Source organism: Phocoena sinus, chromosome 15 (genome assembly GCF_008692025.1).
Source record: "Phocoena sinus isolate mPhoSin1 chromosome 15, mPhoSin1.pri, whole genome shotgun sequence".
NCBI classification, from domain to species: domain Eukaryota; kingdom Metazoa; phylum Chordata; class Mammalia; order Artiodactyla; family Phocoenidae; genus Phocoena; species Phocoena sinus.
Window position 1 is genome coordinate 72,393,367 of NC_045777.1, and position 15,827 is coordinate 72,409,193.

General features: G+C 55.5%; 1 protein-coding gene across 4 annotated transcripts; it reads left to right on the top strand.

Annotated features, from left to right (window-relative positions):
- Positions 1–156: 156 nt before the first annotated feature.
- On the top strand, positions 157–12,503 carry RNF40 (ring finger protein 40). 4 transcript variants are annotated; one of them, XM_032605927.1, is made up of 20 exons: positions 157–287; positions 397–600; positions 1,029–1,196; positions 1,331–1,472; positions 2,128–2,334; positions 2,901–3,022; positions 3,144–3,290; positions 3,390–3,464; positions 4,448–4,567; positions 4,660–4,839; positions 5,047–5,182; positions 6,023–6,144; positions 6,231–6,658; positions 6,745–6,862; positions 6,985–7,134; positions 7,312–7,524; positions 7,605–7,730; positions 8,966–9,106; positions 9,198–9,299; positions 11,291–12,503. In XM_032605927.1, the coding sequence occupies exons 2-20, from the start codon at positions 469–471 to the stop codon at positions 11,426–11,428; spliced, it is 2,967 nt and encodes a 988-aa protein (XP_032461818.1). In that variant the 5' UTR covers positions 157–287; positions 397–468; the 3' UTR covers positions 11,429–12,503. The 4 variants fall into 4 exon arrangements, with proteins under 4 accessions (XP_032461818.1, XP_032461816.1, XP_032461817.1 ...); XM_032605925.1 differs by having other exon boundaries at positions 158–287; positions 11,252–12,503; XM_032605926.1 differs by having other exon boundaries at positions 232–324; positions 11,252–12,503.
- The last annotated feature ends 3,324 nt before the right edge of the window (positions 12,504–15,827 follow it).

Here is a 15,827-nt window from a genome sequence, read left to right on the forward strand (position 1 = left end):
AAAGTTGCTATTCTGAGGCAGGCGATGTCATTAGGACTGGAGAGTGGAAGTGTGTTGTCGGTTACCATAGGAACTGCCTACTGGCCAATCACTGAGAGGAAGAGGCGGTGTTCAGGAAGAAACCAAACGGGACCCGAAAGGCGGCACAAAGGGCGACCAATAGAAACAGGAAGTGGAGAAGATTTCGCCACATCCGGTACTGCCTGTGGCGCCTGCGCTCTGTGCTGGGGAGGCCAGTGACGTCCAGGGGAGTCCAAGATGGCGGCGGTGGGGTGATTCTGCTGCCGGTGAGGGGCCCGGAGCCGGCGGGGCGGGGTCCAGCAGGTGGGTGCGGAGGAGGCTCGGGGCCGCAGGAGCTCCGGCCGCTTCCACATCTCTGCTCTCTGTGTTCTGCAGGTGACGGAAGCGTCGCCTCCGCCTGCCTGACGTGCCTCGGGAGAGCCTGCGCCGCTCCTCCCCGCCGCGGCCATGTCTGGGCCCGGCAACAAACGCGCCGCCGGCGATGGGGGCTCGGGGCCCCCAGAGAAGAAGCTGAGTCGCGAGGAGAAGACCACAACCACGCTTATAGAGCCCATTCGTCTTGGGGGCATCTCTTCCACGGTTCGTGGGCTCCTGTTTCAGGCCTCACAACTTACCAGAACTCCCATCTCTGTTCTCCGTCCGCGTCGTCCAGAGCCTTACTCCCAGTTCCCCAGGTTTAGCAAGATCCACTTTTCAGAACACTCTGTTGAAAGAAACCGAGGACACGACGTCTGCCTTCCCTTTACAGATAGGAAAACAGGTTTCCAGAGGGCGTGTGACTTGTCAAAGACTTCAGAGTTAGGAAGAGGCAGAAGCAGAACGTGACCCTCCTCACAACCGAGACGCTTTCTCTGTGGGTGTCTGAGCCTCTTTAAATCCTGTTAGCAGTTAGTTTGGGGATACTCCCCTCTCCCATCCATTCCATTTTGCTTTTCTTTGTTTCTTTCTATGATTGGGTTCTTGGTCCCTGCTTGACCATCTTCTCGGCCCCTTTGTTTCCTTGGTAGGAGGAGATGGACTTGAAGGTTTTGCAGTTCAAGAATAAGAAACTGGCAGAGCGGTTGGAACAGAGACAGGCTTGTGAAGATGAACTCCGAGAACGAATTGAGAAGTTGGAGAAGCGGCAGGCCACAGATGACGCCACACTCCTCATTGTCAATCGCTACTGGGCCCAGGTGGATGCCCTTCTACTTGCCAAGACCTGGCCTTGATCCAGCTGCCAATCCTCAGATTCCTCTGCTAGGAAAGGAGTATCATGCTGGGAAGCACCTGAGGGATTCATAACATTTTTGGTGCTTTCTCCCTTCAGCTGGATGAAACTGTGGAAGCCCTTCTCCGACACCATGAGAGCCAGGGGGAGCTGTCTTCGGGGACAGAGGCGCCTGGGACCCAGGAGGGGCCAACACATGATGAGACCCCTCTCACAGAGCCAGGGACATCGGAGCTGAGGGGTAGGGCCAGAGCCCTGGGATCTGGGAAGCTTAATTAAGTTCTGGGGAAGGTCCTGGAGAGGAGGGAACTTTGACATTAGGCTGCTGAATTCCCTGCTTGCGCGTGCGCGCGCACACACACACACACACACACAAATTGATTTCATATCTGGGCAGCAAAGGGCAGTGGGTAAGAACACAGGTTTTGGAATCTGAGTGACATGGTTAAGAGTGCAATTCTTGTTTTGACACTCTTAGTTCAAAAAAGTATTAAATGCTGACTGTGTAGTTGACATTGTTGTAGCTTTGGAGGAGACAAAGAAAATAAGAAAGAAATACTTACTGCCTCAACCATTACGGAGAAAGTGATTATAAACCGTAAGAAAAAAGTATAGGGGTCCCTGAATGGGAATTAGTGTGTATGCACACTAGTTTAGCTTGGGAAGGCAGAGAAGGCCTTCCCTGAGGAAGTGATTTGGTAGCTCTCTGGCTTTGAGGAAATTACCTCACTGAACTGCAGTTATTTCACTTTTAAGATGGGGATAACAACAGTACTACAGGTGTTGGTTATGTTGACTCAGTGAGCCATAGAGAGTTGAAGGAGGCGATCTGGAACTTGGTAAAGAGTGGTGGTAACTTACCATTATCCTCATGAGGGTCTGTCTGTCCCTCCCAGAGCCCCTGCCAATGCAGCTGCGGCCACCTCTCAGTGAGCCAGCCTTGGCTTTTGTGGTGGCCCTGGGTGCAAGCAGTAGTGAGGAGGTGGAGCTGCAGCTGCAGGGCCGCATGGAATTCTCCAAGGCAGCTGTGTCCCGTGTCGTGGAGGCCTCTGACCGCCTACAGCGCCAGGTGGAGGAACTCTGTCAGCGAGTATACAGCCGAGGTTAGTTCTTTGTGCCCCCACCCCAGAGGGTCCAACTCCATTTGCATCTTTATGGTATCCCCTCCTCAGTGCTCCTGGCCCAGAGGCAGCCACAGTTCCCCAAGGAATAAATCAGCCATGTTTTCAGGTGCAGGGTTAGGCTGTTGATGGTGGCTCTCGCTTTGATTCCTGGAGTTGAGCTCTGGAGAGATGGGTGGGAGGAGCTGTTGATGCTGGGGGAGCTTCCCCCTTGTGGCTGGAGACCTCTTGGGAGCACTGTGCACAAATCTTGCTGGCAGTTGCTGATCCACGAGGCATAGCAGCACGTGCCCAGGCTTTGCAGGCAGGCTGACTTCTCTCAGCCTTAGTTCTGTCAGTCCAGCCTGGGCGTTCTGAGCAGATGGCTCTCCTCTCTGAGCTGGTTTCCTCCTTTGTGCAGTGGGGACAAAGACTCCTGGCTTTGTCATGAGAAAATGGCAAGACAGCTGGTGGATCACACTGGGCAATGACCTAGCAGACTCCAGGATGAGTCAGTACTTTGACCCATTGCCTTGGACTTGGCTCTTACCCGAGCCCTCCCTTCACAGGGGACAGTGAGCCCCCCAGTGAGGCGGCTCGGGCACGCACCCGGGAGCTGGGCCGTGAGAACCGGCGACTGCAGGACTTGGCCACCCAGCTACAGGAGAAGCACCACCGCATCTCGTTGGAGGTGGGAGTTGGGCTTTTAGGGTGGGATTAGAACCAAGGCAGGGTTTGGATTAGATGGGCACCCAAGGATCTCAGGGAGCCGGGTCTCTTATCTAAGTACTTGTCCCCTTCCTTGTCCCCAGTACTCTGAGCTCCAGGATAAAGTGACATCTGCAGAGACCAAAGTGCTGGAGATGGAGACGACAGTAGAAGACCTGCAGTGGGACATTGAGAAGTTGCGGAAGCGTGAGCAAAAGCTCAATAAGCACCTAGCGGAGGCCTTGGAGCAGGTAGGGTCATACATCCGGTCAGATGGAGCCAGAGCAGGGTACTTGGGGCCCTCGCTTCTCTTCTCCACACCCGTCTATTCCTCTGTCTTCTCTCCACAGCTCAACTCTGGCTACTATGTATCTGGGAGCTCCTCAGGCTTTCAGGGGGGCCAGATCACACTCAGCATGCAGAAGGTGAGCAGCAGCATTCTTCCTCGTCCCTCCCACAACCTGTTCTCTACCCTACCCTTGAACATCCCCTCAGAATTAAGGACAGACGTCCAGCTGTGGTCTCGGAGGTCTTTCCCCGTTACTCACAGTGCTCTTTATTTCATTCTTTCATGTGTGTATTCAGTAAATAATTGCTGAACACTAAGTGCTAGGTACTGTGTAGGAAGCAGGCATTTTGGAGAACGAAACAGACAGGGATTAAACCTTTCACGGAGCTTAAGTTCTAGTTTGGGTAACTGACAAGAATTAGGTAAGGTCTTATGTACATCAGCTGGTTAAAAGTACCACTTAGGGGCTTCCCTGGTGGCGCAGTGGTTGAGAGTCCGCCTGCTGATGCAGGGGACACGGGTTCGTGCCCCGGTGCGGGAGGATCCCACCTGCCGCGGAGCAGCTGGGCCCCTGAGCCACGGCCGCTGAGCCTGCGCATCCGGAGCCTGTGCTCCGCAACGGGAGAGGCCACAACAGTGAGAGGCCCGCGTACCGCCAAAAAAAAAAAAAAAGTACCACTTAGAAAAGAGATGTTGGGGTATGTTGGAGTCAACTGGCATTCTCAGTTGTGTAGCTGAGAAAGGGCCTTGCTGTCGCTGTCTCATTCCTTGTCCTGCTTTTGCTCTCTCAATTCTTGGTCGTTGCACACTTTTTTGGTGCTACAGGGTCACTGCGCCCTGTCTCCCCTTGCTCAGCTTGCTCTTCAGGTCTTCCAGGAAGGCTTCCCTGACCCCCTGTCAGTTACAAGCCTTGCTTCCCAGCACTGACCAGGCAGTACTGAGTTTTCTCCTACTTGCCTGGGAGCCCTTAGGAAAGTGCCTGGGTCCGGCTTGTCCCTGGGCCTTCAGAGTACATCACTGCTCTGCAGAGGGGAGCTTGGGTAGGGCATATGGTGGGGCTATGAGGGAAGCATGCGTCCTGGCCTGGCCCTGCCTCCCACTGCCCTTCCCACTCCTCAGTTTGAGATGCTGAATGCGGAGTTGGAGGAAAACCAGGAATTGGCCAATAGCCGCATGGCAGAGCTGGAGAAGCTGCAGGCGGAACTTCAGGGGGCTGTGCGGACCAATGAGCGCCTCAAGGTGAGCTGTGTTTGGGACTGCGAGGGCCTGAGCCTGCACACTAGGAGCTCTGAAACCTCTTGCTGATTGCCTTTGGACATCCCTGCCCCTAGGTAGCCCTGCGGAGCCTTCCTGAGGAGGTGGTACGGGAGACAGGGGAGTACCGAATGCTGCAGGCGCAGTTCTCACTGCTCTACAATGAGTCTCTGCAAGTGAAGACCCAGCTGGACGAGGCCCGTGGGCTGCTGCTGGCCACCAAGAATTCCCACCTGAGGCACATTGAGCACATGGAGGTATGCCCTTGGAACAGGGGCCGGGGACAGGGGTAAAGGCCAGACCCTTAGGGTCAGATTGTTCCTGGGTCAAGGGTGTCAGAGGCCCTGTGTGCCTGCCAGAGATGCCTTGGGAATAAATTCCTCCTGAGCTGCTGAGGCCTGAGGGTAGGGGGGGCTTGCCGGGAGCTAAGGGGTTGGGTGGGTCCTTAATGCCTCAACCCACAGAGTGATGAGCTGGGGCTGCAGAAGAAGCTGCGCACAGAGGTTATCCAGCTGGAGGATACGCTGGCCCAGGTACGCAAGGAGTACGAGATGCTGCGCATCGAGTTTGAACAGAACCTGGCGGCCAACGAGCAGGCGGGTATGTGGTGAGGACAGGGTTGAGGTGGGGCCTTATCTGGGATTGCTGGACCCTGGTGTGGCCAGATGCTTATCCAGATGTAAGAGGTTAAGTCCTTTCTTCTCCCAGAGCCTCATCTCTCTGTGGAAAATGGGGACCACACCACCTGACTCAAAGGCGCAGTGAGGCTTACAGCCAGATGAGGTGGCTCATGGAGCAGACTTAGCCAGAACGGGAGCTGTCACCCTCATCCATACTTCTCTGGCCTTATGGTGCCTCTCTGAGATACTAATTCATTTTTCACAGATTTATTGAACACTTTGTATGACCCAGGCTCAGTTCTAGGCTTTGGGATGATACCAGTGAACAAAACACGACGGATCCCTGTTGTGGAGCATTGTTATAGTGAGGGAAGACAGACAACAAAGGAGGAAAAAATTGAACATGTATATTAGGTTGTGACAAATATATCAAGAAAAATAAAGCAGGGAGGGAAGATAGGAAGTATTATGAGAAATGCCGGGGAAATGTAACTAAGAAGATGATATTTGTTTAAAAAGCTAAAAGAAGTGGACTAACTTACTTTTGTGAATTTACAGTTAGTTATGTGTTCCTTTGAAAGAAAATTTGGAAATATTTTAGAAGTCTGCATTAGCAGAAATAACACACATAGGCAGTGTCAAGTTATGTTTAGGTGAATTCTCTTCATTTATTTGATGAGATCACACTTTCTGCATAAGGCTTCAGTTGTTATCTCCTTTGTAATGAGAGTGATGGCTCTGGCCCTGCCCCTTCCCCCACTGAGGGGTTGGGCCCTTAACCCAGGGACCAGCCCAGCCTTGGTTTCCTGTACTCTTCCAGGGCCCATCAACCGGGAGATGCGCCACCTGATCAGCAGCCTCCAAAACCACAACCACCAGCTAAAGGGGGACGCTCAGCGATACAAGCGGAAGCTGCGGGAGGTGCAGGCTGAGATTGCCAAGGTGAGGAGGGGGCTGCCTGGGGAAAGCTGCGGCTAGACCCCAGTGAGCACGCCTCACCTCAGCCCTGTTCTCTCTGTGCTTTGCAGCTCCGGGCCCAGGCCAGTGGCTCTACCCACTCCATCCCCACCCTGGGCCACCCGGAGGACTCTGGCCTGAGTGCCCCAGCCCCAGGGAAAGAAGAGGGTGGGCCAGGCCCTGTTGGTGCCCCTGACGCCAGAAAGGAGATGGCTTCAATGCCTGGCGCTGCCATTACTACCTCCTTGGTGAAGAAGGAAGACCTGGTCCCTTCTGAGGAAGAGGCCCAGGCCCTGACCCCTGGGGCCCAGGGCCCCTCCTCCCGGGCCCGAGAACCTGAGGCTAAACCCAAGCGGGAGCTTCGGGATCGGGAAGGGCCTGGGCTGGGACCCCCATCTGTAGCCTCAGCTCTCTCAAGGACTGATCGGGAGAAGGTCAGGGTGGAGGAGGCCAAGAGGAAGGAGTCAGAGCTCCTCAAAGGTCTCCGAGCAGAGCTCAAGTGAGGCCCTGTTCCTTTCTCCTTCCCACCCCTGCCAAGTGGCCTCCAACCCTACTCACCAAGCCTTCCTCCTGTGCCTCCCCCAGGAAGGCCCAGGAAAGTCAGAAGGAGATGAAACTGCTGCTGGACATGTATAAGTCTGCACCCAAGGAGCAGCGGGATAAGGTGCAGCTCATGGCAGCGGAACGCAAGGCCAAGGCTGAGGTGAGGGCAGGTAGGGCCCATGAGGTGTGCAGAGAGGCTGCCCCAGGGGGTTGTAACCAGAGCAGAGCCCTAGGTCAGCAGGAAGCAGTGACAAGAGAGCTCCCTCCTTCTGGTGGTTATAGGTCGATGAGCTACGGAGCCGCATCCGGGAATTAGAGGAGAGGGATCGGAGGGAGAGCAAGAAGATCGCGGATGAGGATGCCCTGCGGCGCATTCGTCAGGCAGAGGAGCAGATAGAACACCTGCAACGCAAGTTGGGTGCCACCAAGCAGGTGCGACCCCGTTCTGGCCCCTTGCTTCTGAATATTGGAATTCCCTAAACCTCCTGTTCTAGCACATGACCTGGGTCCATTCTGTGGTTCTTTGCTCAGCCATATTTTCCTGTGGTTTCCCCACTGTCGTCTTGTCCATCTACTACATTCCATCTTGTCCCTGCCCACTTGCTGCAGGAGGAGGAGGCTCTGCTCTCAGAGATGGATGTGACAGGCCAGGCTTTTGAGGACATGCAGGAGCAGAATGGGCGGCTGCTACAGCAGTTGCGGGAAAAGGACGATGCCAACTTTAAGCTGATGTCAGAGCGGATCAAGGCCAACCAGATTCATAAGCTACTGCGGGAGGAGAAGGATGAGCTGGGCGAGCAGGTTCTTGGCCTCAAGTCCCAGGTATGGCTGCCCTGGGCTTGTTAGAGTGGAGCTGGAGAGGCAGGGGCTCCCCAGCACTGAGTCCCCACCCCTGTCCTCAGGTGGATGCCCAGCTGCTGACCGTGCAGAAGCTGGAGGAAAAAGAGCGGGCCTTGCAGGGCAGCCTCGGGGGTGTGGAGAAGGAGCTGACACTGCGCAGCCAGGCCCTGGAGCTCAACAAGAGGAAGGTGAGGCCAGACCTGTGCGAGGGGACAGCAACCTGGGATGCTGGCTCACAGCCTCACTTTGTGACTCTGCTTAGAGAACTTGAAGCAGATGACCTGGGCCAAAGTCTGGCTCTGCTTCATCTCACAGCCCAGCTCATGTCTCAGACACTTACTGTGTTCCAGACTGTGTACTGGAGGACTTTGCATGCTTGGTCACATTTCAGTCTGAAAATAATCCTACAACAGTTTTTGTTGTTACCTTTCATAAGTGAGAAGATTGAGGCTCAGGGAGGTAGCTGACTTGCTCAAGAAAGAGTGGGACTGGAATTTGGGCCCGGGGTCTCCTTGGCTCCACAGCCCACGTCCTGGCCACTGCATTGGTTAGCTGTGAAATGTGCATGGTGGTCTCTGTCATGTAGTTGTATTAAACCTAAGAAATGTTTAGCTTGTGGTAGTTGTTCTTCTGAGGGTAACAGAGTTAGGAATGATCTGTGGCGCCCTCTTGGTGACATCACTCCTCTAGCTTATGGTAAAGGCTTAAGATTAACATTGACTTTCATCTTTTTTCTCCTCCTGGACTTTTTTTCTTCTCCATTTGGCTCATTCATTTAAGCAGTATTAGTCATACCCTTGCTATATACCAGGACCTGCACTGAGTGCTGGGGAGATCACGGGAACAAGACCGTCCTGCTGGAAGTGGGAACTTCCAGTTTTGAGGGGCAGATAGCAAGCCAATAATCCCACAGACAAAATAACATTTTTACAGATCATAGCATGTTTTGTGGGGGTGGGGGGGCACGCTGCACAGCTTGTGGGCCACGGCAGTGAAAGCCTGGAATCCTAACTACTAGGCCACCAGGGAACTCACAGTATGTCTTATGAAGGAAATAGAGGCGGATGAAAGAAAAATAGGACAGCGTGTCTCAGGAGGTGACATTTGAGCTGAGGCCTCAGGGGGTTGCAGGAAAAAAAAGTGTGTTGAGGGGAGTAGAAAGAGGAGCCCGGTGAAGCCTCAAAGACAGGAGAGAGCGTTATGCAGTTGAGGAACTGAAGGTGTTGGGAATGAGGTAGACTAGGAGGAGGTGAGCGTTCAGAGGTCAGGAGACAGAACCAGTTCCAGTGAAGGTAACTGGACTTATCCCAAGAGCAGGAATCACTGGATGGTTGACACAAGCATCTGTGGGCCATGGCTCCACATGCCTGACTCCCCAGGCTCAGGCAAACGGTGCCCCTCCTCCCCGCTCCACCCACCTCAGGCTGTGGAAGCAGCTCAGCTGGCCGAGGACCTGAAGGTACAGCTGGAGCACGTGCAGACACGGCTGCGAGAGATCCAGCCTTGCCTGGCAGAGAGCCGGGCTGCCCGTGAGAAAGAGAGCTTCAACCTCAAGAGGGCTCAGGTGTGTGGTGGGCAGGGGGTGGGGGCGGGGTGGGGGCGGGAGGTTCAGATTGAGGACCCTTGCACTCAGCCTAGCCCCTCTCCTGCCCCAGGAGGACATCTCACGGCTGCGGCGCAAGCTGGAGAAGCAGAGGAAGGTGGAGGTTTACGCAGATGCCGATGAAATCCTCCAGGAGGAGATCAAGGAGTACAAGGTGGGGCCTTGGGGCTGGGTTGTGCTCCAGGAATCTTAGATGACCTAGGAATCTTAGATGGGGGGTTGGTGAGAGCTCTGGTGGGTAGTCTGGGGAACCCAGAAATAAGGTAGGGTGGCAAAACCTGTGCAGAACCCGATGTGGAGAATCAGATAACTATCAAGTGTGGTACACATACTGTGTGCCAGGCAGAGTGCCTGGCTAGGTATGAGAGGGCTAGGCACTAGACCTGGTCTCAGATCTCTTGAAACTGACAGTCTGTTGGAGGAGGCAGCCAAGTAATTCTCCCATCTGAGTGATGAGCAGTGTGATGACAGAGGCGAGAGGGGCTGTGGGAAATCAGGGGAGCCCCTTAACAGCCCTGGTGGTCAGCAGGCTTCCTGGAAGGAATATCATCCAAAGAAAAACTGAAGAGTGAGTCAGGGTTGGCCGTGATGAACAGGGATGAAACGATTCCAGCAAAGGGAAAGGCAGAGGTGGAGGCCCTTAGTTGAGAGAGGCGTGCTGGAGGACAGAGCTGGACAGTCGTAGTTGGAGGACAGAACATGGGTTTTGTGGTGAGTGACAAGCCTGGTGGGAGTTGGGCAGTGTTAGATCCTGAAGGGTTTGTAAACCAGGTTGAGCTGCACTGTAGTCAGTGTGCAGAGAGCGATGTCTCAAGGATGTTGAGGATGAGGTGCCTGTGGGACTTCTTGGGAGGCTGTCTGGGAAGGCACTCAAAGCAAAAGGGCTGGTGTGGAGGACAGGAGTTTGTGGGGGATTGTCGGCAGAGGCAAAGGTAGAAGCCACATATAACTGTTGTCACCCAGGGAGGGTCTGTGGCATGACACGGAACAGGGGTCACTCCCCCTGAGGAGCCTCGAAACTTAAATGGACAGAGGAAGAGGAGCCTGTAGCTTAGGAGGAAGGAGAGCGATCTAGAGGGAATTGATTGGGGAAGGGTTTCAAGGAGGCAGAGGTGAGCTCAGAACTGCCAAGAAGGCAAATGAAGCAGGTGTTGAGAGATGCCTCTTGGATTTGGCAGCCTTGGTGGGAGTTCTTGGGCAGAGGTGGAGGTGGAGGTCAGATCACCTGGACTCTCACCTACTGCAGTGAGGAAAGGGTGGAGAGTGAGTCAGTAAGTAGACAACCTGTTGAAGCAGTTTGGCCTTGAAGGGGCAGAGGCAGCTCGAGGCAGCCATGAGGGAGCAGGGAAGGGTTTTTGGAGAAACAACAGGCTGCAGCCTGTCAAATGCTGATGGGTAGGGTTCTGAGAGCTAGGGAAGAGGTGATGCTTGTGGGGAGTTGCTGAGGTGGCGGGCAGGGCAGAGGATGCATGTTGGGAATGCTGAGTTGTGGGAATTTCCTGTCTGGAGTTGGAAGTGAGACCTGGTGGCAGGTGGGAAGTTTCAAGATAGGAGAGGAGATTTGTAAAACCTCCTTAGAGAGAAATGGATCCCAGGACCCACAGCAGGATTTCTGGGCAGCACCAGGGATGGGCCCAGTTGAGGGTTGAGAACAGCAGATTTCTAGTGGCACTGCCATACCCAGCTGTGACTTACCAGATGCAGGTAAGAAGGTAGAGAGAAGAAGGTGGAGAGAAGGTAGACAGTCGGCTTAAGCTAGGATTGGGGTTTTGCCAGAGAAGGCCAGAGGGGCAAGAGATGAAGCCCCAGGGCAGAGGAGCTCAGGTTGGAGCCTGTGGGTCATTGACCTTTAGAGGGGACATGTGACCACTGGCCATCACCACCCAGATTAGAGTCTAGACTGTGCTACTTTGTAGTTTTGAAACCTGGGCTTTTGAGCCTCAGTTTCCTCATCTGGAGGGTGCTTATCCCTACCTCCTAGGGCTATGGTGAGAGTTAGGTGCAGTCTGCTCTGTGGTGGCCTTAGTCTGGACCACCTCTTGCTATCAGCTTGGGATCCGGGCCCTGTCAGGATTGTTCCTGAGCTGATGCCTTTGCCCTGCCCAGGCGCGGTTGACCTGCCCCTGCTGTAACACCCGCAAGAAGGATGCAGTCCTCACCAAGTGCTTCCACGTTTTCTGCTTCGAGTGCGTACGGGGCCGCTATGAGGCCCGCCAGAGGAAGTGCCCCAAGTGCAACGCAGCCTTTGGTGCCCATGACTTCCACCGTGTCTACATCAGCTGAACCGTAACTCAGGGGACTTTGGAACACCCATGGACCCTGGGGGCTGTGCCTCCAGTCCCTCCCCACCCCACACCCAGTGGCCCCCACCCTCCATTCTGGACCCTGTGGGCCCAGCCCCTCCCCATGTAGTTGGTTTTGGGGGCCCCAGTGCATGCTAGTGGGAGTGGGATTAACCAAGCTCAGTTTCACCTTTTCCCCAAGGTCAGAACTACAGCCTAGGGGGCACTTGCCCTGCACAAAAGGTCTGCTGTGAGAGGCCTGAGGGGCCCAGAGCACTCAACAGAACTTCTTGGAACCTGGCCCTAAACCTTCTCCAACTGACTCCATGGGCCCATCCCAGCCCTAAAGGGGAAATTCCCCAGGCTGTGACTTCCCACACAAGTGGAAGTTCACTACCTGCTTACACACCCACAAGTAAGGACCAGGGGTGGGTCAGATCCCCAGCTCCTTGCTCTGAGACTGGGCTCTGGGGCCCAGGGAGTTTCTTTACCCTCTGCTCCCCAGACCTGGGCAGACCTTCCCTCCTGTGGAGTTCCTTGGGCTCTTTGGTCTGGTCTTATACTAAGAGCACCTCCTTGGTGGGGGCACTGTCTTCTAGGAAGCTCTAAGGTTGCTGCAGTCACCTTGCACTCATCTTGGGAGTGCTGAACTAAGATCATCAGTTTCTATTCTAATCAGACCCCTCCCAATCTCTACTTCGCTCCCAGGCCCCACTTACAGCCCTGATGCTTCCCAGGGCTCCACTGGGTCCCCAGCCCTGACCCTGCTTTCATCCTGGTGGCCTTAACTTTAGTGGAGGCAGAACTTCCAGGGGGAAAAAGGGACAGACTAGTGTGCTGGGCCGACTTCCAATCATTCCAGGTAGAAGAGCATCTAACACCCTGTGACTGAGCCTATACCCACAATGCTTCCTGTGCTGCCTGCCCAAGCAAACTCTATGGGCTGTGAAGGCAGTATGCAGGGGCCTGGAAGGTGGAGCTGCTGAGAGGTGCAAGGCTCCTCTTGGCCCCTGCCCTAGAGATGTCTTGTATAGGCTGTTAATTGTTTTGAATAAACGTCCAACCCTCAGCCTGTAGTCCGGGTAGCCAGGCTTCCTGCCCTAAATGTGGTTCCGGATTTTGGCTGTTACCTTGTTCCCAGCGCTGCCCTGGCTGGCGTGTGAACCTGGAGGACCTGCACAGATGAGATCCCCACTCCCAACACCTGGTTAGACTGGGCCTTTGGGGGGGGGGCGCGTCTGCAGGGAGAAAGCATCGTGGTCAGCACTCTGTCGCCAGCCGGCCCCACCTGTTCCCATGGGAAGCCGCTGACACACCCTGGATCTCCGCATCTCTGCCGGCAGGGTCCGTGCGGGCTCGCAACAGCCCGCGCAGTCATTGGCGGCAGGGATGCTGGGAACCCCGAAGTGCATCCTGGGAAATGTAGTTCTATATTGGCGCTTCTAGGCAAGATCCTCGGAGGGGAGAGACGGGTCCCCGGTTGTGCTGGCCAGAGGCGGGCCTGGACCCAGTCTGTGGGCCGTTTTTCCCCAATGGCTTCACCCGCCCTTCCCCCTCGGACGGACAAGCAGGACGCCTCAGCGGGTGACTTATTTCATTGCGACCTGCACTGGCCACTGGCCTTGTTCTCGGGAACCGTGTGTCCGGCGGCGCCTGTGGGTTCAGTGTGCTGTCGGGTACGCGGCCGGAGGCTGCACTGGGGCTCGCGCTCGGGCGGGTGTTGACCGGGCTTGGTGCGGGAGCTGGTGCTGGAGCCATGGCCACGGGAGCGGCCGCCGACTTGTCAGCAGTCACGCCCTTGCGCGAAGCTGCGGCTTTATCAGAGGTCTCACTTTTGCTGGGGCTCGCGGCCTTGTCCGCCTTCGGGCTCCACATGGTGCCCAAGGTTTCGGCGGGGCCGCAGCGGTTGGACCAGGTCGGTCCGGAGACGGAGACGCGGGCTACAGTGACTTCCGGCTCAGGGCTGGCGGGCGGCAGTGGGCGCGCTCGCCGAGGCGCTCGCCGTGGCGGGGGTTGGCATCGGGCCGTCGAGGAGGTGTCCGTGGCTCCCGGCAGTGGTGGCCAAGGTGGGAAAAAACGCAGCACATTGCGTCATAGAGATGCCGTCTGGCTGTGAAAGGAGCGCTGCGCCCTGGAGCGGGCCGGGGTCCGCCAATCTTCTGTGAGCACTACCCTTTTTCCCAGGAGTCACCTCCACGTGAGCTCCTTAACAAATGCAAGTGACTGCGACACCTCCCCAAATCTCTCTCCTGGGCTAGTCTCCATATCCAGTAGGGCTAAAATCTCTTGAGTCCTCATGCTTAATAAAGTATGCCCAAACCACTTTCTCAAGTTCCAGACCAAGGGAGTGGGATAAAAATCCCAGAATTTGTGGGAGGAGCAAGCACTGATGCTGCAGGAAGAGCAGAGTAAACTCACCGTAAACGTTGGTTTGCAATGAGCCTGCCCAGTGCTGGGAGGATCTGCCTTAGGGGCTGGTCAGCCCCTTCCACTCAGGATATTTGATCCCTTACAACCCGCAGTAATCTCAGTGGCTGTGTGGTACTCTGGGCCCTTGGGATGGGCAGGCCAAAGCTCCTCCTGAACCAATCTTGACCTTGGCTGGCCTCGGAGGGTAAGCAGATGTTGGCCTCAGTGGCAAAGTTACGTGTTTTAGCCAGAATTAAGGCTGCTGTCTGTGATTGGCCACAGGGTCCAGGGGAGCATTTGACATTAACCACTCTCTTTAAAACTTCCCTTGGGCCCTGTGGTGCTGCACTCGCCTGCTTTTCCTCGTACTTACCACCTTCTCATGGTCCTCCTCCTCTACCTGTAAACTAGACCCTCTCCTTTCTACTCTACTGCTCTCCCTGGGTGTGTTTACCCAGAACCATGGCTACAGCTAGGCTGCTAAGGCCCAACTCCTCCAACCCAGTTCTTTCCTGAGCTCCAGACCTGGTAAATCACCATCATTCGTGGCCAGGGTGGGGTGAGGGGGATAAGATCACATCATTCTCCTTAACCCCCTCTCCCCCAATGGTGTCCTTATTCCAAAGTTACTCAAACAGGATGCTCTACACTCCAGGCTCTGCTCTCTCCCTTTTCTCAATTTCTACTCCACTATGCTCTAAGCCTACACCTAACTGTTATGCACCTTCTATCCCCCACCACACCCCTGGCCCCTACACTTACTATTTCCTGTTCCTGCAGCCCTCAACCTTCAGGTCACTTCCTCTGCCAGTTTCCTGACCCTCTGCCGTGGCAGGTACCACGTCTGGATACACAGCCCCTTCTGCTAAGTATGAACCAATGTGCTCCAGTGTCTGTTCTTCCCCTGTAGTCCCCTCACTTTGCTGAGGATCCTCCTGTGCTGACGTACCTCAGTGTCCCCAGGGAATATAGAATAGCCTTCATTACTCGCTTCTACGTGAAACGCAATTCCCTCCTCTCTTTCCCCCTTCCCTACCGTCCCCCACCCCTTGCTTTCCAGATGGAAAAGGGAAAGGAGAGACAATTGAGTCTGCCTTGGGAGTCTGGGTCAGAGAAGCACAGGGAAGGTGGGGAGATGGGGCCCCCGGCAGACTGGGGCAGAGGCAGGCAACGGGTTAGAGCAAGTATTGACCTCAAGCAGCCACTCAGGGGCCATGGCCAGGTCTAGGTTCAGGAGATAGCGCTGAGGCAAGCCTGCAAGGCAGATTCAGCGGAGCAACCCCTGCCTGGCCCAGACAGTGTGGAGCCCAGGCCAGGCCCAGGCAGGCCCAACGGTGGGGGAGGAGAGGCTTGGTTGGGTGCAGAGCTTGCTCTTGGCCATTCTGGTTTCCCTCGCATCTTAGGCAAATGGCTGCCTCCTGTTAGCCTCAGCCTCTCCACACGTTGGGGGCTCAGGGGCTACATCCTGAGAGTGAGATGACGAGCCAGGTCACCACCCACCTCTCCTCGGGGGCTAGGAGGCTCTGGTCCAGAGGAAGAGCTGGGCCAGGGCCAGGACCCAGGCGAACCAGGGGAGGTAGCTGCCGGCTTCTGGAACTAGAATCTTAGGCACTTTGCCTTGTGGCCATCTGGGGAGGGTGCAGGTGTTGGGGCCCAAGAGGCCTCCCTGGGGCAGCACAGCTGGACCCGAGCCAGCGAGTGCCAGTCACCAGGCTGCCACCCAGAAGTCAGCATGTCGTGCTGCTTGGCTCTGCCACCTTCTCAACACATTTCTGCCCCTGTCTCCCAAGGGGGCAGATTTTAAAACTCCATAAACCCTCAGGCTCCCACCAGCAAGCTCTGGAAGGGGATTTTAGGCTTCTGGGAAGAGGGCTGCAAGGGCGGCCTGGGGCTGGACTGAGCTTTTGAGGTTACACATGGAAGCTGCCCTGGGAGAGGACGGGCTCTCTCAGCTTGCTCTAGGCTTGAAAGAGAAGACAGAAACCACCTGG

Coding starts and splice junctions, on each gene's coding strand:
- RNF40 (XM_032605925.1), top strand. CDS start 469: ATGTCTGGGCCCGGCAACAAACGCGCCGCCGGCGATGGGGGCTCGGGG. Junction 6,145..6,230: donor TGCAGGCTGAGATTGCCAAG/GTGAGGAGGGGG, acceptor TGTGCTTTGCAG/CTCCGGGCCCAGGCCAGTGG. Junction 9,300..11,251: donor AGGAGATCAAGGAGTACAAG/GTGGGGCCTTGG, acceptor TGCCCTGCCCAG/GCGCGGTTGACCTGCCCCTG.